At 50.0% G+C, this 24,897-nt stretch overlaps 1 protein-coding gene across 1 annotated transcript; it reads right to left on the bottom strand.

Annotated features, from left to right (window-relative positions):
• Window positions 1-2,529: 2,529 nt before the first annotated feature.
• On the bottom strand, window positions 2,530-17,998 carry FCRL6 (Fc receptor like 6). Its single transcript, XM_067710665.1, has 11 exons — window positions 17,968-17,998; window positions 12,983-13,003; window positions 11,029-11,360; window positions 10,252-10,535; window positions 10,160-10,207; window positions 9,926-10,119; window positions 9,402-9,527; window positions 5,601-5,666; window positions 4,615-4,849; window positions 2,975-2,987; window positions 2,530-2,879 (listed from the first exon to the last, which is right to left on the bottom strand). Exons 1-11 carry the CDS (start codon window positions 17,996-17,998, stop codon window positions 2,754-2,756), a joined length of 1,476 nt encoding a protein of 491 aa, XP_067566766.1. The 3' UTR covers window positions 2,530-2,753.
• Between the last annotated feature and the right edge of the window lie 6,899 nt (window positions 17,999-24,897).

Raw genomic sequence — 24,897 nt, 5'->3', positions numbered from 1 at the left:
GTCTTTCCCGTGCTGTGCACCTTGTCTGTACTCACCGTCATCACAGGTGATACAAAGATGAAGGACACAGAGCTGTTTAGTGGATGCTTATTTAAATAAAAAGGTAGGAGGTCTATTTCCTAGCCAAATTAAAAATAACAACCTGGAACTGAAAGAAATTCCAGTATGTGCAACCTGCCTGGTTCAGGAAAAGGCCATGCTCCATTTTTATTGTTTGTATCTAAATGGTGTAGCCACATACAAGGCAAAGATGGGGTGTCTAATGATATCTTACAAAGAAGCTGTCCGATGAACGGATCAGACCACAGTGCGGGCTGGTGCTCAGGTCCCTGACTACCCAAGAGAGCCACCAGAGGGCAGCCTTGAGGCTGCTGGCTGTCCTCTTACTCTCTACCTTAAGGGGGCAGCTCCAGGCTGCATCTCCATCCTCATCCCAGCTAAGAAGTTCTTTCTTTTCTTCTTGCTCTGTAAGTGATACGACCCCACAGAGCACAGGTCCCTAGATGAGGCACAGCCAACTCGCCTCTGCTGGATATGTGTCTGCATTTAGCTCTGACTTGGAGAGAAAAATAAGGTTTCATAGCTCAGAGCCTTGATCAAGTGTGGAGGCAGCTTGTGTGCATTCCTGTGGGGAGCAGCACAGTGGCAGGCTGGGCAATGTGGCATCCTTTTTCTGTGTCTGCAGGGTCTGGCCCTGGAGAACTGTGAGGGTCCCATCCTCCCTTGGCTGTGGCCCTTCCTCTCCTGCCCGCCAGCATCCTCTAGGAACAGAAGTAGCTGCCTGCTCTGAGGACTGGAGATGGGATTTGGGGCTGGGTGTGCTGATATCAGGCAAACCAGAGAGAGTCTGGGCTGAAGAGTGTGGGTTTCCTCTGAAAACTCTGTTTTCTCTATGTTCTTTTGGGGATTCTCTTTTCCTTTAATTTTCCTAGTAATTGTTCATTTTGGAAAATCCCAGCTCATTCTTTTATAAATTAAGGGTCTGAGGAGAGAGCAAAGTGTCTGAGAGACCAGGCCAGTGGTGTGTGAGAGTGTGTGTGTATGTGTGTGTGTGTGTAAGATAGGACTTCTCACCTTCCTGTGTTGAAGGACCTGTTTTTCTTTTTTATTTCCAATCCACTGTGGAGCTATACTTTGTAAATTATAATAAAAACACATTACCAAAAATAAATATTAAAAATTAAAAGAGAGGTACCAAATATGAGCCCTAATTTTTATGATTATATTAAACAAACATAAAATTACTCTGTCAGATTGCTATAAAACTTCCTAAATTTTTGCTTGCGATTGTTCTATTATCTTGCCTGGACTGGTAAATCCAATTCACAGACAGCCCCCAGTCCATGGACCAGGCGTTGAGTTCTTGGGTGTAGGGCAGGGAGGAGGGAGGTATGAAAGCTCAGGAAGCAGGTGGCCTGTGGGGACGACTGGAGATGTTTTCACTTTTTAGAAGGGGGCGACTCATTTACAGAGGGCGTGGTGGGGGCTTAGGGTCGGGGGTGCTTCCTGATTGACCAGTGAAGACCCTGTGCTTCTAGATGGTGTGTGCCTCTCAGTCATCCTGGCAGAACCAAGGAGGCAAAGGGGAGGGGACCCTGGTATATTCTGACTGTGGATTTTGACTGGTGATGACAGAGACAGGAGGATGAGGAAGACGAAGGGTTGGGTTGGGAGGAGGGAAGGGAGAAAACGGAGTAGAAGACAAGTGAGAAAAAAGGCTAGCATGGGTTGCCTTATCCACTGTCTTTACCCAGAGCAGAACCACAGGTAATTAAGCTCCCGAAGGCAAGTGGACTGATTAACTTCCATGACGTTTGTATTTTGGAGGTAGACCAGGCTTTTAGAACTTTCATGTAATAGATAGCTAGTGAGAAGCAGCCGCATAGCACAGGGAGATCAGCTCATGGTTTGTGACCACCTAGAGGGGTGGGATAGGGAGGGGGGGAGGGAGATGCAAGAGGGAGGGGATATGGGGATATATGTATACATATAGCTGATTCACTTTGTTATACAGCAGAAACTAACAACATTGTAAAGCAATTATACTCCAATAAAGATGATTAAAAAAAAAAACTTTCATGTACTTGCAAATCGCCTGGAGATCTTATTGAAATGCAGATTCTGATTCAGCAGATCTGGGCATCTGCATTTCTAATAAGCTCAAGGGGAAGTGCAAGATGTTTGCAGCTCTGAGGGGCCAAGAGTGCTCTGAACAAGCAGACTTCTTGCTAAGGGAGGAGGGTACCAGAGTTGCTAACTCGGACCTCACTCCCCATGATTCCAGTGCAGAGGCCTGCAAGCTGGGGCCAGGGCCTCACAGGAGCAAACATATAAATCCTTCACTGAGCACTCTGGCTGTGGACTGGACTGGGACTCCCCTCCCTTCCCACCCCCTGCCCCGGCAACTCTACGCTTTCCTCGCCCTCTCATCTCCCTCATCAACAGTCAGGTCCACAGGGAGTCCATTCTCCTTGAATAAACCAGACCAAATTATCAGGCAGCCCAAATGATCACTACTGATGAATAATATGAAACAAATCGATACACCTTTATTAACAAATAGATTCTACAACCATGTATCTTTTTAAACGCGTAAGGGGTAACAGAGTTTTCTGATGTGCTCCACAAACGGGGCTTCTGGCTGCTGGGCTGGGGAACTGGAGGACCACAGAAGAGGCTGGGGTCCCCTGGTCTCCTGGGGAGCGCTGGGGGCTGCGGATGGCTGTGTGTCTTGGGGGAAGGAGATGCCATCACTAGCAGAGGACCCCCTCGCAGTCACCAACGGGATCTTGCTGGGTCCTGCTTCTTCTGTTCAGCCCCTTGGTTGGAACCTCACTGAGCTGAGGGCATCTCACCTCAGCGTAGATGACAGAAATGTCCTGTGGGAGAGTCAGGTCAGGGTGAGGAAGCAGACGTCACACAGAGAATGAGCAAAGAGCAGGGGTCCCATCTCACTGTTTCCCGCCGGGCTGACTGGGCAGGCCTGGCTGTGGGGAAGAGCAGCAGTAAGGTTAGGGCACTGGGTTCATGGGGTGTCCCCTTCCCGCCTCCTCGTGGCACCTTCCTCCAGAGAGCATGGGCCGGCCAGGGTCGGGGGCTGCTCCCTCTTTTACTTCTCAGGGCTTCTCACCCTCAAGCTGAAAGCAGGTGGGCCTGGGAATCAGGAGACCCCAGCTGTGTGACCGGAGGCCAGTCACTTGGCCTCTGAGTCTCAGCTGCTTCAACCAGGAAAGGGTGGTGGTGTTGACAGTGACTGCCTTGCAGGATTACGGTGTGAAGCAAGAGATAAGAAGATGCCCAAGATACTTCTAGAATAACTCCTCCTTTAGACAGCCACTCTGCACCAGGCAACCATTTAGCTGTGAAAATTATATAGCTGATCTATCTAGTATACTGCTAACAGAACTATAATTCTGTATATCCAGTCTCACATCAGTCTTGCCAAGTAGGGGGTATTGATGCCTTCTCACAGTGGGAAGAGAAAACTGAGGCTCAGCGAGGTGAATAACTCTCCACAGTCACTTCCATAAGAAGTGGAACCGTAGGCAAATATTGAATCTTTGTGAACGTGAAGCATTCTCCCACTGATGAAAGATCCAGTCTCCCCTCTTCTATGCATCTTGGAACGTAACGGCTCTCCTTACTCTGGGTTTCAGATCCCTGCACCCACCCAACAGGGAAAGCCTGCTCAGAGCAGCTGCAGACAGCTGCAAGCAGACTGTCCCAGACCCCACCCCTGCCCCGCATCATGCCTTCACCCTTGTTGCCTGCTAGGATTAAAAGGATCACATTTTCTTATTTTCCTTATTTTGCTAATGAAAACCATAGAGTCTGAGGTTGGCTTCATTTTTCCTTTCTTATGTTTAAGTCCTCATTGTGACTCTTCTCAGGAAGGAACTGGACCCACGTGGGCTTTCCCATCTGCTTGGCAATGCTCTGGCCAGCAACCGGTCAGGTCCTGGGAGAAGTGTCCTGAGTCCAAGAAACTTCCTGGCTGTCCACTTTCCCTAGTGCCCTTTATGGGTGGGAGCAGAGTCCCTAGACTGACTCAGATCCATTTGACAGACCAGGAATTGAAATCTCAGCACAGGTGAGACATAAAACAAGCTCCCTATTTTTGAACACCTATTGCATACCAGACCATCTTTATGGATTCTAGAACCCAGGTTCTCTTCCTAGCCATTCATAATAATCTTACAAAGTAGGCATTATCTATACTTTATAGATTAGGCTCGGAGAGCTTAAATAACTTGCCCACAGGCACACAGTGAGTACATAGAATTAAGTTTTGAACTCAATTCTGACTGACTCCACATTCCACAGAACTCAATTCTGACTGACTCCCACATTCCTCTTATGATTCCACGTTGCCTGTTTGTCTGTTAGAGAGTGGACTAGCCTTCCCCGTGCCTGCCATCTTGACTCTGGTATCTGTGGCCGGGGTTCATGGTCTTTATGGCTTCCTCTTAGAGCTGAGGCTGCCCTGTTTAGACTTACACTCAGGGTCAAAGACAAACTGTATCATTCTTTTTCTGTTTTTCCTTTGTTGCTCCACAATGCTCAGAAAAGGGCAAAAAAAAAAAAAAAAAATTCCTCCCTAGTTGGGATGGTAACAGTGGAGGTGTGGTGGAGATGATGTAGATGATGGTGATTATGGTGGACATAGTGCTGTTTGTGGTGATGGTGGTAGTGAAGGAAGAAATGATGGTGGTGGTGGTGAAGGTGGCCGTGGTCAGGGTGTTGTTGGTGGTCATGGTGATGTTGGTGGTCAGGGTGATGTTGGTGGTCAGGGGGATGATGGTGGCCAGGGTGATGACAGTTGTCATGGTGATGATGGTGGTAGTGATACCTCACCCTAGGCCCCAAACTTCCCCTTTACATTAGCAAAGATGTCAAGTTTGACCCGAGATCACTCACCTTTCACTCTCCTTTGGGATCGTACGTACCACAGAGCAGATAACCCCTTCATCGTTCTCATTCTGGCAATGAACTGAAAGAAGGAGCGCAGCTGCAGCTTGAATAGGACCCACCTGCTCTCCCACCTCAAGACCTAGAAACACTTACGGAGGGAAGCTAATTAGGGGCTGTTATGGTGATAGATAACTGGCAGTGGGAAGCAGTTATTAATGTGGGATATCCATCTTGGTAGGAGGTGCCTGACCCCTGCAGCAGATTCTAGCAGCTTCCCCAGCCCTGACATTGTTTAAACTAGAGGTTGGCAATCTTTTTCTGTAAAAAAGGTAGTGACTATTTTAGGTTTTGCAAATACCTGGCTCTGTCGTGTGATAGCAGCCACACATGACACATACACAACGCTCTTCACAAAAATACGTGGTGGACCAGACTTGACCCATGGTCAAATTTGCTAACCCTTGGTCTACACCTCCCTCTTGGGGGCTGGGATCCCTTCCTGCTTCCCTCTCCCACCACCAGCTCCATGCACTGGCCCCTTAAGCTCTCCCCAGAAGCCATCTGTTGCCTTCCCCAGATGACTCTGATTCCTGAGACTCGGGCTCATGAGGCCTTCTTTCTCATGACTCCCCTTAAGAGGCCTTTCTCTGCCTTTATGGACAGACACTGGTGCTACTGCAAGTCCTTACCATTGACATACAGTAGGTGTTCCTCTCCACCTGTGGCTGGGGGCAGATTCCGGGGTGGAAGGGGCCCTAGGAGATGCAAAGGCACAATTCACTGAACGCCCTCAGAGAGCAGAGTGGGCAGCAGGGACAGAGAGGCTGAGAGAAAGAATGTCAGTTACCTTTAAAAATTGTATAAAATCACCTTTAAAAATTGTATAAAAAATTAAACTAAAAAAAAAAAAGAATGCCAGCAGAGGTTGCTGGAGGTCTGAGGCTGGTTTGTTAATGAGGGTTAATTCACAGGTCTGGACACGGTTAACTTTTTTTTTTTTTTTTTTTGCTGTATGCGGGCCTCTCACTGTTGTGGCCTCTCCCGTTGCGGAGCACAGGCTCCGGACGCGCAGGCTCAGCGACCATGGCTCCAGCCGCTCCGCGGCATGTGGGATCTTCCCAGACCGGGGCACGAAGCCGTGTCCCCTGCATTGACAGGCGGACCCTCAACCACTGCGCCACCAGGGAAGCCCTGGACACGGTTAACTTTTATAGGATGTTTCCTTTGAAAAATACCCCAGAGGGGAGGATGGCTCCATGGGAATCACAAACTGGGAGGAAGCAGGGTCAGAAAGGATGGGTCACATCCTTGCATCGAAAGGGCTCAGACCCACCAGTCAGGCTGCTTTTCAGAAGGAGGAAAAGCTAATAACTTTGACAACATACCATGTGCCAGAAACAGGGCCAGGGAATTCAAATACAGCGTCTACTTAATAGCAAACCTCCTTACCCAGGGACAAGCACAGAGCTGGATGTCACAAAAGCCCCCCTACCTAAATCTTTGGTGTCCGATGTTCTTCACAACCACCTTGCAAAGGTTGACATGTGATTTCCATGTTTTAGATGAGGCGACTGAGGTCGGGAGAGCTGACTTCTTCGAGGTCACGCAGAAAGTGGTGGAGACAGAACCTTAATCCAGTGTGTACACTTCTTCTCCACGAGCATGCTGCCTCTGTGAAAGCAGGCGTTTCCAGGACTTTAAAAATTAGCTCTTGGGATAGGAATTGGGTCACAGGTGGATGTTGGGTCACCTGGCTCACGCCTGGTGTCCAAGAAATATTCATTAGCTCTAACAGCAAGAACGCATCAGAGTTGCCAGGTAGCACCTTGGGACATGGCTCCTCCTGTGAAACCAAGAGGGCGTTTGTGGAGACTCAGAGAGGCCTCTGATGCTCGTTTGTCAAGGCTGTGTTTCTGAGTCTCCATTCGCGAAGAGCTCTGTGACTTTGATGGAGCTGTGTTTTATGGGAGGTGTGACAGTGGGAAATGAGATGAACACTTTTAAGCAAACAACCAGCACTTGCACACTTAGGTAACTGCTACTTCGAAGTAGACCTCCTGTATGACCACATCCTTGTCCTAGTAATTCCATAATTGGTCAAAATGTCTTGAACCTTGCCTTCAGAGATACAGTCTGTGGAATATCTTCAGTGGTGGCACATTTGTGTTTGCTGAGGAATGGATATGCTGTCTGGAAATGGTTAAGGGTCTTCTAAAGCTGGGCATGAAGAAAAAAGCTGTTGGACTGTGTTTCTTGTGTGGCTATGGAATTGGGCCTGAAGGTGGTTTTCTGAGTGACATTCTAAGGAAGGTTGTGTGCCCCTGAGCTTCTGAGATGATAGGCCCACCACCAGGAGTCTTATTTTCATGAGAGACAGGTTCCTTAACAAAATGGAGCCCAGGTGCTCCCAGACTGGCAGTAGGGGCGGGGTAGGGGAGTGGGAATGGGTGGGGAGGCAAAATCGCCACATGAAGAGGGACGCTCCTTTGTTCCCTGTGAAAGGCATCTTCCTCTTGAAGATCTTTCACCAGTGACTGTTCCTCCACCATCTTGTTTGGGCCTGGGAGGGAGATGGCTGTACTGTGTTGCTTTGCCTTTAACTCTCTGACCCAGAGGTGAGTGGGCAGAAACACCCATGCTATTGAGACCAGGCTGGTTTTATGACAGGTGCAGAGACGGTAGAATTCACAGACCTTCAGTTCATGGTCCCCTACTCCAGCTGCTTCCTCATCTAACTCTGGGCCTGGCTCCATCTTTCTCCCACTGCACAGGTATACCTTAAAGCAACTCTGGCCTGCCTTCAAGAAATCTAGACTCAAGACTAAAGGAAAGGAGAGATGAGAAGTTAGATGGACAAAGGCTGCTAAATTAAAAAGGGGAGAGGAAGTCGGAGCCTGGCTCAAGCCCTAACTGGGGTGCCTGGTGAGGTAGTGGGTCTAGGGCTGGGGAGAGATGCTTTCAGGTATCCTGGCTGATGGTCAGGGAAGACTACTTGGATTGCAGGACTGGGTGGTCTTCCTCAAAGAACAGTCTGGCTTAGCTCTCAGAACTCATCCCAAATTCCTTAACTGAGGGAGATGCCAACTTGAAAAAGCAAATCTAGCCGGAGGTCTATGAGAACAATTACTTTTGCCCTTGGCAAGTGGAAAATAAAAATATTGCCCCCAGGGAGGAAGAAGCAGGTGGATTTGAAGCCCTAGGAATAAACCGGCACCAGATAGCTTTGGCGCTGGGAGCCATTCCCTTCAACATAGTCCCAGGCAAACAAGGGGTAGAATAAACTTGTAGCCACCAAAGGTGATTGCTTTGAAAGCCAACATTCGTGCTTAATTATCATGACCGTGACAGGAAGAAGAGGAGAGTCAGGGATTTCAAAACCAATAGGTGACCTAGAAATGCCATTTATCTGATTATTTTCACTTATTTCTCTCTATAGAATTCTCTCCCTATAGAATTTCTCTCATCTGAATTTTAGCTAAACTTTTGGCCTTTCGCTGCTGTGGCCTCTCCCGTTGCGGAGCACAGGCTCCGGACGCGCAGGCTCAGCGGCCATGGCTCACGGGCCCAGCTGCTCTGCGGCATGCGGGGTCTTCCCGGACCGGGGCACGAACCCGTGTCCCCTGCATCGGCAGGCGGACTCTCAACCACTGCGCCACCAGGGAAGCCCTTAGCTAAACTTTTTATGACTCTGATCAGAGGAATTACAGAATGGATAACAGGAGCAAAGGCAGTTTGGGAACCTGCCGGGGTGATGCGTTCAGAACAGAATGAGAATGTACTGAGCACCCACTCAGTGCCAGGCTAATACATCAGGTATGAGACAGATGTCGCCTCACTACCTCAGACCTTACAACATCCCAAGAGGGAGACATTTAGTGAAACCTGAAAGAAGCTGGCCCAAGGTTACTGAATTAGCAAATAGCAGTGCTGGGACCGGGCTATTCCCCAGTGCTCTCCACCACACTTCCTTCCTGATGAGTTGACAGCCATGGACTCTCACCCAGGGCACACCACGGCACAGAAGTGTGTACACGTGAGCATGCACGTGCACTGGAGTTCTCACGTCTTCTTTCTCCTCCGCTAAGCAGACCGGAGCTCTGCTGACTTTAACAAGAGAACTGGAGGCCTTGGATTTGTTCAGTATATTCACAGTCACAGACTGTCTCCCAAATGTGAAGGACGTTGATCTACACCTCGTTTGGCTTGTAAGAAATCCTGTTTGTGCCTTTATTCATGCCCCAGTGGGCAGGAGTGTGTCTGTGCGCTCTCTGGGTGATTGGGTGTGTGAGACACGGTGTCTGTGTGTGTGAGCTCTGGAAGCTGTAAGTGTCCCTCCTGGGGCCCCTTTGTATGACGTGTGAAGAAAAGTCCCTCCTCCTCCCAATACCCAGAAGTAAGCAGTTGGTCCTGTCAGCCTCTGGCTTTCCAATGGCTGGGCTGTACCTGGCATAGGGATTGGGCAATCAAGAAAGCCAGAAAGAGTTACTGACCGGTTTTTCTCTGGGGTCTGAAATACCCTAGAAATGCAGCAGCAACGACCATCATGCCAAGCAGGCTTGCAGGCAACCAGGGAACCAGCCAGTTGTTGCTAGTGGGGACAGAGAAGACCCGAGGACCTGGGGGGTGAGTAGGGGTGACCATGAGCATTGAGGATGAAATTAACAAACGCACCCCAGACTGGCACAGGAGAGGCAGAGTGGTTGGCATTAGTGGGAACCCCCTGGCCTGACGGAGCCTTGCCAGTGGGAATGAGGGGTGGATCAAAGGATGTCCACATGGATGGGCAATTCCATGGAAGACCATGTGGCCCTCCCTCCACGGTGCCCCTCGCTCTCTGTGGACTTCATTGTTTCCCTGCCAGGTTCAGTGGACAGGTGCTCCAAGCGGGGTCCATGCTTAGTCAGTCATGCAGTGCCTGCTCTGTACCCAGCATGGCGGGAGGAACACAGAGGAGTGAGATCTGACCCTGGCCAGCTTGCTGGGGCTCACAGCCCAGTTGGGGGACAAGACTTACCATCCACGGAGAGTGTCTCAGGCTTGCTTGTCTCTTTGGAGACGCTGTTCTCAGCCTCGCAGGTGTAGTCCCCAGCATCCTGCTCTGACATCACCGGGAAGAGGAAGGAGATGGCTCCACCATGGGGAGCCACGTGGTTCCGCAGGGTGTCCCCATTGAGGTAGAATGAGGATCGGAGGGGAGGAGCTCCACAACTCGGCTGGTGGGTCTCAAGGTGAGCAGAGGACGGGACACAGGAACCGGGGCAGCACACAGTTGGAAAGGTCAGCGGGACCCCCCGGGCTCCTCCCTTAGGAACCCCTCCCCACATTCCCAGGGGGCCCCACTGCCCAGGCCCCTGGGGAGGATCTCCCCGTCCTCCCCTCACCCTGACCTCCAGCTGGGGACTCTGTTTCTGGACCCAGCCACCCTCAAGGGCCGCCTCGCACCAGTAAAGCCCAGAGTCTCCCTCCTCGGCTGCTGGGATGCAGAGTTCTGGGTGGAGGCCCCTGTCCTGCAGGGTGTGGCCCTCCTTGTGCAAGGAGAAGAGGAGCTGCCAGGCTGACCTCTGGCTCCCCTCACGGGGGAGTGGGCTCCGGGCTCCCCCCACGGAGCTCACGAGAGGGGTGGGCTCTCAGCACAGGAGGCAGGAAGAGCTCTGGGAAGAGGCAGCCCGCAGCTCAGGAGGGGAGCCCTGGACATCGAGGCCCCTGGAGTCTGAGGTGAGGTCTGAGCTTCGGCACATCCCGGGCCCTGCCCTGTGCCTGTGGGAAGTGCTGTCACTGTCTCCCAGCACCTGGCCTCTCATCCCACACACCAGCTCTGAACCGACTCCCACAGCCCTGAGCCCCTCTGGGGTCCCAGAAGGCCAGAGACAGAAGGGCCTTAAAGGTCACCTAGTGCCCAGAGGAGAAGGGTCTGGCTCAGGGTCTCAAGGGGGGCAGCATCAGGGCTGGTTCTTCCCTTTCCCCACAGGGCATCTTCCCCCCCTTCCCTGGCTCCAGACATGCCCCATGGGGGGGGGCAGGGCATGTGGACAGCATCCTGGACACCTCAGGGCCCTGCAGATTGACCCAGCATCAGGGGAAGCCAGAGAGAGGGGCGTTGCCCAGAGCGCTGCTGACCTGTAAGACCAGACCCCTGAGCAGCACCCTTCCCGCTCCCCCCAGTCCCCCAAGTTGTGACTCACCTTGGACTTGAACTGTGACAGTCCTTGAGGTTCGTCTGCCCACATATTGCATGTATGTCACCTGTCCAGTGCAGCTGTACCGGCCACTGCTGTTCACTGTTGCTGTTCCCGTGGACAGAGTCTGGCTGTCCTTAGAGAGATGGAGGAATTTTCCGTCCCTGTAGAATTTCACCTGGGACAGCGCTGCGTTCCTCCTTCCCCAGCAGCGCAGAGTCAGGATATCCCCTTCAAACACGGGGTCTGGCTGCACTTGGAGGCTGAGCCAGGCTGTGAGACACAGAAGCAGGGTCACCCTGGAGCTGCAGGTCCCTCAGTCCCCCAGCCTAATGCCTCCCGCAGCCTAATGCCTCCCGCAGCCTAATGCCTCCCGCAGCCCTCCCTGGGATGGAGGCTCCTGGTCAGCTCCTTCACAGCTGCCACTGTCTCCCAGGCCTTCACGCCAGCCCACGGCCCGGGCTTCTGCTTTCCTGCACCCCTCCTTCCTCTGCCCTTCTCCTCTATTCCCCCCTCCCCTCCCCTCCTCTCCCTGTGCCTTCTCTCTGGCCTCTTTCCCTCCTACCCTCCTTGTCTCTCTTTTTTTTTTTTTGGCTGTGACCAGAGATCTAACCCATGCCCCCTGCGGTGGAAGCGCGGAGCCTTAACCGCTGGACCTCCAGGGAAGTCCCCCTCCTTGTCTCCTTTTATACTGCATTTTCCTCCGCCACCTTGACAAGCCTGAGTCAAGTTGGATTCCTTCCATCTATTGTTCTGCTTCATTCCTCCTTATTAGATTCTCACTCCCCTAGATGGGTTTCTTTTCCTCTGGTGGCTCCAGTGCAGCTCTTTCTTCAGCGTCCACCTCTGATGGGAGCTGCACCCCTGTCCACCAGAGAGGAGCTGGAGGGGTGGGTGTTGGACGTGCCACGGCCTGGGCTCGCTCCCTCCTGCTTCCCTCATCAGGTTTCCCCAGGCCCAGCCTCCATCGGCACTCCCAGCAGTGAGGTTCATTTCCACCACAGTCATGGTGCAGGAGCTGTCATTTCTGTCCTCATTTCTAAAATGCATTTTATGTCCTGACATGGACAAGAAAAGAGCTCCTGGGGACCCAGCATCACCTGCAGGGCAATCCCAGGCTGGCCTGGCCCCAGGACATACTCCTTTGATCCCAGACAGCCTCAGAAGCCTGGCAGTAGTGATGAGTAATCAGACAGGGAGCCCTGAGGAGAGTCCCAGAACATCCTGCCTTTGTCTGGATCCACCTGGATCCCTAGACCCCATTCCCCTCCCCCTAGACTAGGGAATGATGCTCACAGCCCAGCTGAATAATGGGTCTTGCTTCCCTGGCTGCTCTTTCTAGCAGCACTAACTACTGGTTTAGATTTCCCTCCCTGGCGTACACAGAACATGTCCTTGGAGGTCAAGAGGTTTCTAGGCCAGAGTTTCCACCTACTTGACAGAGGCTCCATGGAGTTCAGTGGGACAGGATGGGCGGGAGGGCAAAGGTAGCCAAGAGAGAAAGAAGGAAGATCCCCAGAGAAAGATGCCTGCTTCTTTGAACATTAGAGGGATGGAAGGGAGTCCAGAGCCTTGATGAACGGAGGTTACAGGAGCTCCAGAGCCACACTGAGAGGAGGAGATTGAAGCCATTGCTACTTGTAAGGGAGCCGGACAGTGGCCGAGAGCCATTCTTCTGGGACTTGAATCACCCTATAACTATCCTCGGCCTGAGAGAGTAGAGTGCTGGGTTTTTCCTCTTCCTGGGCATTAGTGAAGACTCCTGAGGAAGAAGCCTAGGCAGGTGCTGCTCTGAAGATGTTTCTGGGGGACCCAATGGCCCTGACTTTTCCCCGTCCATTAAGTTTTGGCCCAGAGACACACTTGGAAATGAAAGAGACATAGACAAGACTCACCAGTTTTCCCTACACAGGGAACTGCAAGAGAACAAAGTGATAGAATTCGATTAAGTAGCAGAAAAAGCTTTCTGACAAGGAGGACTGTCACCTTATAAATGGGTGCTAACATCCATTCAACCAGTCAACCACCCAGCCCCCTAAGCACCTCACTATCTAAGCTGCCCAACCGCTCAGTCACTCAGCCACTCAACACCCAGCCACTCAACTATCTAACCACTTAACCACCCAGTCACCCAGACATCCAGCCACCCAGCCACTCAGCCACTCAACTTTTACGGTGGACCTGCTGCCTAGAATCCTTTATCCTATCTCAGTTCAAATGCCACCTCCTTAAACAGGTCTTGCTGGGGGCCCCCAGTCAAAAGAATTCTCTTCCATCACTATCACAATACCCTATTGTATTATCATCAGAACACTTATCACCGTTTGAAATGATCTTATCATTAAATTGCCTACTTGTTATCACCTGTCTCCCTCTGTCTAGAATGTAAGCCCCATGAGAGCACGTACTCTGCCTGTCTTGTTCACTGCCGTGTTACCTATGCCTAGTGCCTGTGCCTGGATCGTGGTCTGTGTTTAATAAGCATATATTGAATAGATGCATGAATGCTTTCCTTTGTGCCCACTCATGCGGGGCAGGGAAGAAAAATAGAAAACATAGGACTAGATTCTTACACTAATGTGCCGAGGGTCCAATTTACACCTCCAGAAGAACTCAGACAGCAAAGGCAGGACCTGATTCCTGTGGTCCATCTGTCCACAGAGCTCTGGGGAATAGAGTATGGGAGTGATCAGAGGAAAGGGGTGAGATTTCCCTGGAGGAGTAATCATTAAAAGGTCGTGGGACGTGGACGGGCAGCTCGGACGGATAAGAGAAGCATCAGCGGGCCAGCGCATCACACACCGTGTCTCACCTTGTATGCATTGCACTAATGCTTCTAGAGGAACCAATGTTTGAGGAGAACAGGTGTCCAGGAAAGAGAAGTCAAACCACAAAATGATGACAGATGAAGTGAGGCAGGTGTGATCAGTCCAAGGGATGGAGGACCCTATATTGAGGGGCACAGTTGCATATAAAGCAGTGGAGCGTATTCTGGGCTTTGGGGCAAGGGGTGAAAGGATGAATGGTGTGGGGCTGAGTGCAGTCAGTCCAGCCTGTCCCCAGGCATTTACCTGTGCCCTTCATTGTTGGGTGCTGTGCAGATCCCTGAGAAATGCAAGAATGGCCTTGGAGGGGGTGGGTGAAGACCCCCTCAGCAGATGTTTGGCATGTTCATTCACAGGCTGTCATCCTTGCTGTCCACGTGACCTGGGACACATTCTCTACCTACTCAGGTTAGCTCATCTGCAGGTTCTCAGTGTGTGCAGAATCTCTTTCTTACCATCCCTCCATCCCTGCATGTCTAAACACATCTTCTATGAGCTTGGTGTAGTGGAGAGCATGCAGGCTTTGGAACCAGACGACCTGGACTAGACTCATGAATCCGTCTCTTTCTATGTGACCTTGGACAAGTTGTTTAATGTTCAAGAGCCTCCAGTTCCTGGTTCTGTCTGCATAACAGAAAAGATAATAGTCATTTTTCCCTTACAGAGTAGTTACATACATTGTATCAACCCTCTGCCTGGGAAGGTGGTTACTACATTGACTGAAAGCAGAAAGAAGGCCTGACCTCAGAGTGACTAAGTAAGACCTTACTGGGTAGTGATGCCTCCCCTTCCTTTCTCTTCTCCCCTGGAAAACGATTTTGCAGCTACAAAGCGATGAACAGACAGGGTTGAGGGGACTGACGCCTATAACAAGAGAGAAGGCATCCAGGGAGCATAGGCACTTCAAATGAGCTCGTGTCCCCAGATCCTGATGACTTGCTGTCCAGGGCACTGCAAGACCTTGGGGTTGTGACTGCAGGATCACAGTGTATAATCAAGACAGCCGCCAACTGGGGACAGAGTGGGCGACATCTCCCTACAGCAGTTCCTATAAAGAAGACCCGAGGGCCTCAGTGAGCTGCAGGCTGAAGATGTGACAGCGTGATGAGATAGCTGAGAGCTATCGTCATGCTAAGTCGCACAACAGAGTCCCGAATGATGCAGGAAGCAGCCCCACTGAGCTCGGCACTCAGGCCACTGTGGGAGGGATGAGAAAGCCCAGCTCCTGGCCCACTGACAAAGCCCTCAAGATCAAGCAGACTAGGACAATGACCAGAGTCTGGAAAGCATTTCCTATTACAGGAATTGGGAGACATTTATCCGAGAAAGACGGGAGAGAGTACACAGGGATACACAGCGGCCTTCAAATACCTGATGGGCTAAGCTTAAAAGAAGGGAGAGACTTGTTACTTCATAGGGCAGAAGTGGAACCAATTCACGGAAGTTAGATCGGAGAGGCAGATTTCAGTTCAACATGAGGAACTATGTCACGGTCGAGTTCTACCACATCGGAACTTGCTCCTTTGTCAGGTGTGGCTGCCATGCAGCTGGGAGGGTCGTGCGTCACAGATGCTGTGTTTGCACATGGGGGGTGGGTTCCAGTATTGAGAGTGAAACTGGCTAATGCCCAGCTCAGAGGAAGATCAAGGTTCATCTCCTAAACTTGAAATACATCTTTAACGTACAGCCATGTACCAGCATGTTCAATGTCAGGGCTTCTAGCCTCTTGAATCCCTGATAGCCAATACTAATAATAGGCACCATTTATTGTGTGACCATGTCCTGCCAGGCACTTTACATGAATTTTATCTTCTAGTTTTACCTGATTAGAATCCAACTATACCCAGACTAGAGGTAGTGAGGTAGAATGGAGAAAGCACGGGGTTTGACATCATATGAACTTGGGTTTGCATTGTTACCAGGGTAATTGTGCTCTTGTTAGCAGCGTAATTCTAGGCAAGTTTCTTAAACATTTTTGAACCTCAGTTTCCTCAACTGTTTAATAGAGATAAAAAAAAAAACCCTGCCCTATAACGTCCTGAAGGTTAGATGAGGTAATGTATGTACTACAAAGCAGGTATTCAGTGTTTTGTTTTCTCTGTCTCTCTGTCCACATCTGAGAGGAAATAGCAGCTTTACCTTCACGGTAACTCCGTTCCTACACACTTAGCCGTGGGGTCTGAATCTTAGGCTGGCTTTCTGGGGTCCTGAGCCTCAGGTGTGACTCAGTCCTGCCTGGGTTCCCCATACTCTGTCCACTAGTCAGCCAGTCACTGACTCTCCCTCCCTCTTCCTTTGCTCTCTCCCATCCAGATCCTGGGGTACACGCTGGGAAACTCTTAGACTTTATCTAGTCAAGTCCAAGGGCTGTTCCTTTCACAAGGAAGTGATTTGCCCTTGGCAACCTCTCCTCTGGGGTGTATCCGGGCACGAGGCCATCCTGTCCCTGCACTAACGTGAGCACTGACCTTCTCACTTGTCCAAACGGCCATTCATAGAACACACAGGGCAACACGGTGATGTCGGGGAAGGAAGAGCCCTGAGTGAAACAGGTGGTTTCTTCCCAGGGGATAAACGCCCACAAACTCTGTCTAGGAAGCAAGTGCATTTAGGAATGGTTTTGCTTTTCTGGTTCAATGAAAACAAACAAACTTCTGGGACCAAGTTTAAAACAAAAAGTGAGTCAACTCAGAAACCGTAAAGCACTATGTGCCCAGACTTGTTCCTTTTAAGTGTAGCAGGGGGACAGTAGATGAGCCTGAGCCGAGCCTGGGCCGAGCCTGAGCCGAGCCTGGGCCGAGCCTGAGCCGAGCCTGAGCCGAGCCTGAGCCGAGCCTGAGCTGAGCCTGGGCCGAGCCTGAGGTGAGCCTGGGGGAGCCTGAGCCGAGCGTGAGATGAGCCTGAGCCGAGCCTGAGCCGAGCCTGGAGGAACCTGAGCCGAGCCTGGGCCGAGCCTGAGCCGAGCCTGAGCTGAGCCTGAGCCGAGCCTGAGCCGAGCCTGAGCCGAGCCTAGGGGAGCCTGAGCCGAGCCTGAGCCGAGCCTGGGCCGAGCCTGGGGGAGCCGAGGAACTCACCCCACAACAATCCTCTGCCTGGAGACCAGTCCCTGCAGTCACTGGCAGGGGCGACTGGCCCGGGGGTGCTCAGAGCAAGGAGAGTGGTATAGATTCAGAAGAATGGAATTGAACCTTCGTATCGGTCCCAAATCAGAACACCCCCGCCACCCTCCACAATAGAGAGAGGGTGTAGGCAGAAGAAGAATGGTCAGTTTGAAGGGGGCTTTGGACACTTAGAGCATAAACCTCTTGACCAGGTGTGAAACCCAGTCATTGGTGACTGGTTCTAAGAAAAAGCTAAGGCTTCGGGGCTTCCCTGGTGGCGCAGTGGTTGAGAGTCTGCCTGCCGATGCAGGGGACACGGGTTCGTGCCCCGGTCCGGGAAGATCTCACATGCCGCGGAGTGCCATGGCCGCTGAGCCTGCGCGTCCGGAGCCTGTGCTCCACAACACGAGAGGCCACAACAGTGAGAGGCTCGCGTACCGCAAAAAAAAAAAAAAAAAGCTGAGGCTTCATAAAAACGTATCTCCTTATAAAACCCCATGTTTTGCTCCTGTTGCTGACAGAAATGCACGGAATTGCTTTTTTCCCATTTCCCCGATCTCTTCTCTTACATTCTGGCAGCCTCCTTCCCTTCTATAATATCGTTTTCCTTTCAAAATAGCACTGATGGATATTTTAACCCGGTTTCACAGGGTAAAAGTGTCATTGGGTCTCAGCATGTGATTTTCTGCCTCCCTAAATTAGCTCTGATACATCGAAGGGTTGCCCTTCCAGGAGCCAGGAAAATGGGATAGGAAACACCAGGACTCCCCTACGTCTCCATGCCCATCACTCTCATCCCCATCACTCTCAGGCACGCCCATGTGCACGCACTTGTCTCAAGCTCCAGCCATAAACCCACTTGAACTAGGAAAGGTGAAATAAGGAACTTCGCGTCTTAGGAACGACTCACAGTCTTTGGTGCCCAGAAGAGGATGCTGGCGCTTGGTGACTTACCGAAGAGCAGCGCAACTGTCCAGAGCAGCATGGGGCCTGGCCTGGCGTGGAGGAGGGAACCCGGGGCAGACTGAAGGCAGGGGTGAGACTGGGAGGGACAGCATCTAGGCCACAGGCACAGGGGTGGGTGGGTGACCCCCTCTGACATGGGTGGTGTTAGTGCTTGATAATCTAAATACGGGAAGTGGGAAGAAACTTTAAAAGCTCAAATTGGTATTTCTTCTTTGGTAGAAGGAGTGTTACAACCAATGAATTTTCTTGACCGTAAAGCATAAAGGAGTCAGGTAAGCGACAAGCAAGCACTTTTGGATGCTCTCTCTGTGGTTTGAAAAAGCTTATGCTAGGAACTAGGGTGGGACAGGGCTGTGGAAAGACCCAGACACTGCCAGGATTTGCTTGACCTCAGCATCACTTAGTCTGGAAGGTAGCACAGCTCTAGAAACACTAAGATCATCCACTCCCCACCCCGAGTGACCTCTAGTTCTCCAAGGTACCCTCTTCTTCAAGGAGAAATGTGTCTGGACACTGCAATGAGGTAGAGAGGTGGAATCATGAAAAGAGTTCACAGGACTGTGAGATCAGGAGAGAATCAGGGATTGATGAGGTTGGGGTAGAATGGGGCTGGAGGTTCTGAATCTGAGGCTTTAAGACTGTCAGGTTATTATTTTGAGAAGAATCATTCATTAAAAGACACCATTAGGAGAGTGAACAGGCAAGCCACAGGGTGGCAAGGTATTTTCAATACATATGGCTGACAAAGGACTCGTACCCAGAATATAAGAATTTCTACAAGTCAGTTAGAAAAAGACAGACCACCCACTAGAAAAATGGGCAATATTTTGGATAGGTACTTTACAAAAGCAGATATCCAAGCGCCCAATAAACACAGGATAAGGAACTTGACTTCATAAATCACTGTGGAAACGCAAACTTAAACTGCAGTGAGATACCACCACAACCCCCATAAGAATGGCCAAAACTATAGACAACCAAGTGCTAGTGAGGATGTGAAGCAACTAGAACTTGCGTACACTTCCACAGGGAACACAAATTGGTACAAACACTTTGGAGAACTGTGTGGCAGAATCTACTAAAACTGAACATATAGATGCCTGATGACTGAGCGTTTTCACTCCTACGTATATGCACACGTGTGGGCACCAAAAGACAGGTGCAAGAATGTTCATAGCAGCATCAGATTAAAAACTGGAAACTGCTGGTCTCTCAACAGAGAAGGAGGCCATCTCCCCAACCCGCACATCCTCTGAGGACTGAACATGTGAGTTTAAGGTGAAGCATGGAGAGGTGGGTAACATACCAGGAAGCACTTTCTGACAGTAAGGTTGTTCCTGGAAGTCTTTGGGTGAGAAGTTTCATATACTGTAGTCTGGAATTTGCTGTGCTTACTGCTGAAAGCAGGAACAGACAGGGTGAATTTTCTAAGTTTTCTTGCCCGAGATTCTCTGATTCAGTGGAAATGGGAAACCAATCTGGCACTGCCAGGCAATTCTTTTGAGACTCCGTTGATTGGGAATGAGGTAAAAGGAGTGAGGAAGTAAAGTAGGAATCGAATATCTTGTTGGCTCAGCTCAATGTTAACACTTATACATTTTCCTCTCTTGTTCTCTTTCCAACAGATCTCCTGACTCTAGTTGTCTTTAACTTTGTTCAGCTGCAGGTCTAGAGGGTAACGTGGGCTACAGCTAAGGTAGGAGATGGGGCAACCACAACAGTCTAGCTTGCAAGCACTCGAGGTGCTTTGCAGGCAGAACCCTTGAAGCCTCGGCCCCTGGCTGCTTCCGCTTTCACTGGGTTCCGGCAGCTTGAGTGCATGAAGCCTCCCCCACTTCTCGCTGTACCCCTGCAGAGTAAGATTTGGTTGTACCTTCAGAGGTGTTAGTGAAGTTGGTTCTCTGAGCTGAAATGGCTGCACATCATTTCTTGGGGACGAAGGTCACCCGAGGGAAGTAGGGTTGCTCCCAGGTTAGGATTCTTCCCAGACCCAGGCTCACCTTGAATCAAGGCGGGGATGGGCTGGCGGGATTAAAACCCATAATACTAATACTTTAAGGGAAATAAGGGGCTAAAAGGGGGTGGGGAGGGTAACAGAGGGGGGGTTCTCAGCCAGAAGGGGCTTGAAGCCCAGGGCCCCTCATTCCTCAGGGTGAGCTGGCAGGAGAGCAGTGGTAAGGGACAATGGCTTCTGGGGAATGGGAAGATTCAGCCCCACCCCTAGGAGGTAAGAAGGAAGGGCAGGGTAGATAGCAGGGGTTAGGGGCAGCTCTGGGTGTGGAGACAGCATGGTGGGCCCCAGAACCACCCACCTGAGCTTCAATCCTTGCTCTGGGTACTAATAGGCTGAGAGCTTGGTGAAGTTTTTAACCTCTCTGTACCGCAGAATCCTTAGTTCTAAAGTGGACAAACAATTACTCCTGCGTCATAGGGGTGTTAGGAAGTTTAAAGGAGATAAAACCTTGAGAAACACTTAGACAATGCTGTCTAGAACTTTCTGCGATGGTGGTGATGTTCTCTGGGCTGTCCAGTTCAGTAGTTACTAGCCACACGTAGCTACTTGTGGTTGCCTAGTGAGACTGAAATTTTTTTAATTTTACTTAATTTAAATAGTTAGTAAATCAACTATACTCCAATATAAAATAAAAATTAAATTAAAAAGTAAAAATAAATTTAAATAGCTACACGCGGCTAGTGGATGCCTTGAATATCGCAAGCGTAACATAATGACTGGCAAGTGGGAAGTGCTTGACGATTAGCTACTGTTGTAAGGAAAAGAGTGCGGAAGCCTTGAGCTACCAGAGCCTTCCTCTCAACCTTAGTTTGTACTGGAAAGGCCCAAAGAGGTGAAGTAAATTGTGTAAAGTACTCGGCCGTGAAGCCTGCTGGGATTGGAGCCACATCCCTAGCTGGGACTGGAGGCCTAGGGAAAGACTTGACATTATTTCTCTGAATTAGGTTCGAAAGAGAGAACTGAGGAGATTTATCAAAAGCCTAGAATTTAGGACAGGAGCTGTAAAGACCAGGAGTCCAGTGAAGATGGAGCCAGACTGGGAATGAAGCTCTGGGCCTGGCTGTACTATGAGGCATCTGATCAACCTCTTCTCCTCTCCCTCCTAGAGACCTGGAGAGAACTTGGAAGGGCCAATGGGAAAGTTTGTGTCAGGTCTGCAGCGATCCCCTGTGGTTACATGGACAATTGCCTAGTGAGATCATCTTTATTAATAGCGAAAGGTCATTCTCTGTCCACCTACCCACTTATCCATCAAGCTTTATTTTTTATTTTTTAGCTCTTGCTCAATGCCCAGTCCATCTGTGCCCCTGGGAGCTTAGGAGGAGACAGGCATACACTCAGTATGGTCTTTGTGGGTTTTTTTTTTTTTTTTTGCGGTACACGGGCCTCTCACTGTTGTGGCCTCTCCCGTTGCGGAGCACAGGCTCAGTACGCGCAGGCTCAGCGGCCATGGCTCACGGGCCCAGCCACTCCGCAGTATGTGGGATCTTCCCGGACCGGGGCACGAACCTAAAGCTAAAAAGAGGGGATATATGTATAAGTATAATTGATTCACTTTGCTGTATGCCTGAAACTAACACAACATTGTAGGTCAACTATACTCCAATAAAATTTTTTTTAAAAAGATATGAAACTGCTTATCAGAGAGCTCTGGTAAGGTCTCAGAGGCTTCATAAGCTCAACTGTCGAGACTGAACCCAGCCCCTGCCTTCGAACCTGGTCCTCTTCTGGTGTTTCCTGTGTTAGCTGGCAGCGCCACTCACCACCCCGCTGTGCAAGACACCCTACTGGGTGTCACGACTCTGATTTGCCCCAAACTTTCCCATGCTATGACTCTTTTGGATAACTGGTATCGTGCATGTGTGCATGCTTTGTATTTCTGTTGTTTATCATTTCCCCACTGCCAGTCTGCCTGAATCCCAGTCGTGTCTTAGATTTCAGTTTACATAACCATTCCTATGGACGCTTTTTCCTGACCACCCCCCATCCCCCGGCCCAGGCCGGCTGAGGGGCACATACATCTGTCTCAGCATTTAGCACGCCCATCCGGCATTGTAATCGCCTCTTGTGTGCATTCCCTCCACAGGACTGCAAGCTCTCAGAGGGCATGGGGCAAGTTTGTCTTGTTCTTTGCTGTGCATTCAGTGCCTGGTTCAACAGACATGTGTGGGATGGAGACTGAGATACAGCAGAGGCTCCCCTCTTACTGGTCCTGCTTATGCCCAGTAATAGCCCAGCTGGAGGGCTGCTGAATTGTCACCTGATCTGCCCTTCTTCAGGTCCTCTCACCCCCGCTTCCATTCTCTTATTCATAAATAAGTGGGTCTTAGGGTGGGATTGCCCTACCTAAGGTGCTTGGCTGTCTCTGAGTTAGCCTAGTATCCAAATAATTCAGTACTTCTATTCCTTCCTTCCTGGCAATGGGAGATCGTCAATTTCTTTGGTGGGGGGGGCTTCCATTTAATCTGTGTTTCTTTGAATCACTGCTGCATCCCATCTGTATTTCCTTCCTTTTGATTGTATACACACCCATTACATTCCTCCTTGCATATATTTTCCTAAGTAACATGTTAAAGTTTTTTTCAGCTGTGGTTCAGATAGGGCAGCCTAGAAGCCTGTGGTCACCAAAAGCAGTCTTAGAATTAGGCAATGGCTCCATAGAAGTGGCTGAAAATGGAAGGAGGCACCTTCTTCCCTGGAGATTGAGGAAGAAAAGCATATATAATTAAAGCAATAAATTGGGTTTTTGGGGTTGTCTGTTTACCACTGTCAAATATAATCTATTTCATGGATTTAACCAGAATGCATAAGATAGGTCAGATTACATTTTCTTCAGTTTGCTTATTTTCTCCTCCAGTTCCCTGCGTAGACACAGAGCCCAGATGGAAATGTGAAGACTGTTGACTTGTGTACTTAGAGAAGGTGGTGGTAAAGGATTCAGTGCACTGGACCCTGGGAATTGGATGCCCGTGAGCAAATAAAAACTAAAAAGAGGCAATGAGGTATCTGGGAAAGAGCATGGTGTTTGGAGTCGGACAGATCTGAGTTAGGATCCTGGCTCAGCTGCATTCACTGTGCAGCTTGGATTTCACTCTCGTTCCTGTCTTCCCTGCATTCACTCCATGCGGTCCTCCCACCACCAATTTCTCTCTCCACTGGGTTCTTTTCATCTGCCTATGGACATGCGCAAATATCATCTCAAAACAAAACAAACATTGCCCTCTGTCTTCTGCGTCTCCTTCAACTTCCACCCAGTTGTCTTCTCCCTTTACTGCCAAGCTTGTCAAAAGAGTCGCCCACACTCCCCGTCTCCTCTTCTGCAATCCCTACCCACTCCCCAGTCTCCGATGATCTGGCTTCGGCCCCCACTGTACCACTGACCTACTTCTGTCACAGTCACAATGACTCCTGTGTGGCCAGCCCCAAAGACCGTTCCTTGCCCTCTGGTCATCTGGCTACTCAGCAGCATTTCCAACAGTCGAGCTGCTTCCCTCTTGAAGCAACTTTTCTTTCTTGGCATCCATCTCATCCCCCTCTCCTGGATCATCCTCCTACCTCTCTGGCCTCTCCTTCTTAGTCTGTTTGCTGGGTCCTTCTCTTCAACCTGACACTGAACATAGGGGTCCTCAGAGTTCAGTCCTGGGGTCCCCTCCCTTCCCCTTCCCATCACTTCTCTTCACTGGTTACACTGTCTCCCTAGTCCCACGGCTTTAAATAGTGGAGAGCAACACGAAATCCTGACCTGACCCGACCTCTCTGGTAGACTTCGACCTGGAATATACAACCGTTGGCTGTCCTCCTCCACTGGGGTAATTCACAAATATCTCAGACTTAACGTACCCAAATAAAATCCTTCATCCTTCTCCTTGGTGGGAACAAACTACCCTTCCACTGTCCCTCCCCTCCTCCCCATGTTTTCTCATCTCAATAAGCATCACCACTAGCTACTCAGATAGAAACTTCAGAGTCATTCCTCACAGCTAATCTATTACCCAGTTCTATTGGTTCCTTTCCAAAATATATCTCGAATCCACCTGATTCTCCCCATCTTTACTGCCACCATTATAGTGGATCTTCTGATATCTTTTGCCTCCATTACTGTGGAAGCCTCTTAATTCTTTTCCCCACCTCTGCTCTTGCCCTCCCATGCATTTGACACAGAGATATGACCTACACAGAAGATAAACAGACCCAGCGTAAACACTCCTTGGCTTAAAACTTCCAATGTCTCTCTCCATTGCGCTGAGAATAAAACATAGCCCTTTTTATAATGCCCAGCAGGGGGCGCCCTACCTCTCTTTCCGGCTTCCTTTGAAACCACCCACTTCTCTCACCTTGCTGTGGATGATCCTTCAGTTCTGCTAAAGACCACAGCTCCTCCCTCCATGCAGCCTTCCTCTGCTGTTTCCTTTGCCTCAGAGGCTCTGACCCCACCCCACCTCTGCCTTCACTCTCTCTGGTGTGTGTGTGTGTGTGTGTGTGTGTATAATATTAAACATTCAGAAAAGTAAAATTTTATTGTATGTAAATTATACCTCAGTACACCTGATTATCAAGAGAAAGAAAGAAAGAAAGAAAGAAAGGAATGCATAACAGATAACATAAGAAACACCTGGGTACCCACCACTCAGCTCTATTTAATTCTAAAATGTCATATTTGCTTCAGCTATTGTCTTTCTTAAAGGAATAAAGTAGTACACAATGAAGACACCCCACCTCTGGATTCCTTCCCAATTCTATTTTCCTCCCTTCTTTCCCAGAAGTAACTCCTGAATTTGGTATTTGTCATTCCCATGTTGTTTTTATACTTTCCTTACATGTGTGTGTCCATCAACAATACATAGCATGGTTTGCATAGTTACATTTTATGCCAGTAGTTTTATTGTGGGAGGATTCTGTAACTC

Source organism: Pseudorca crassidens, chromosome 2, assembly GCF_039906515.1.
Source record: "Pseudorca crassidens isolate mPseCra1 chromosome 2, mPseCra1.hap1, whole genome shotgun sequence".
NCBI lineage: Eukaryota > Metazoa > Chordata > Mammalia > Artiodactyla > Delphinidae > Pseudorca > Pseudorca crassidens.
Note: the sequence above shows the minus strand (reverse complement) of the source record. Positions and strands in the feature narration are given on the sequence as shown.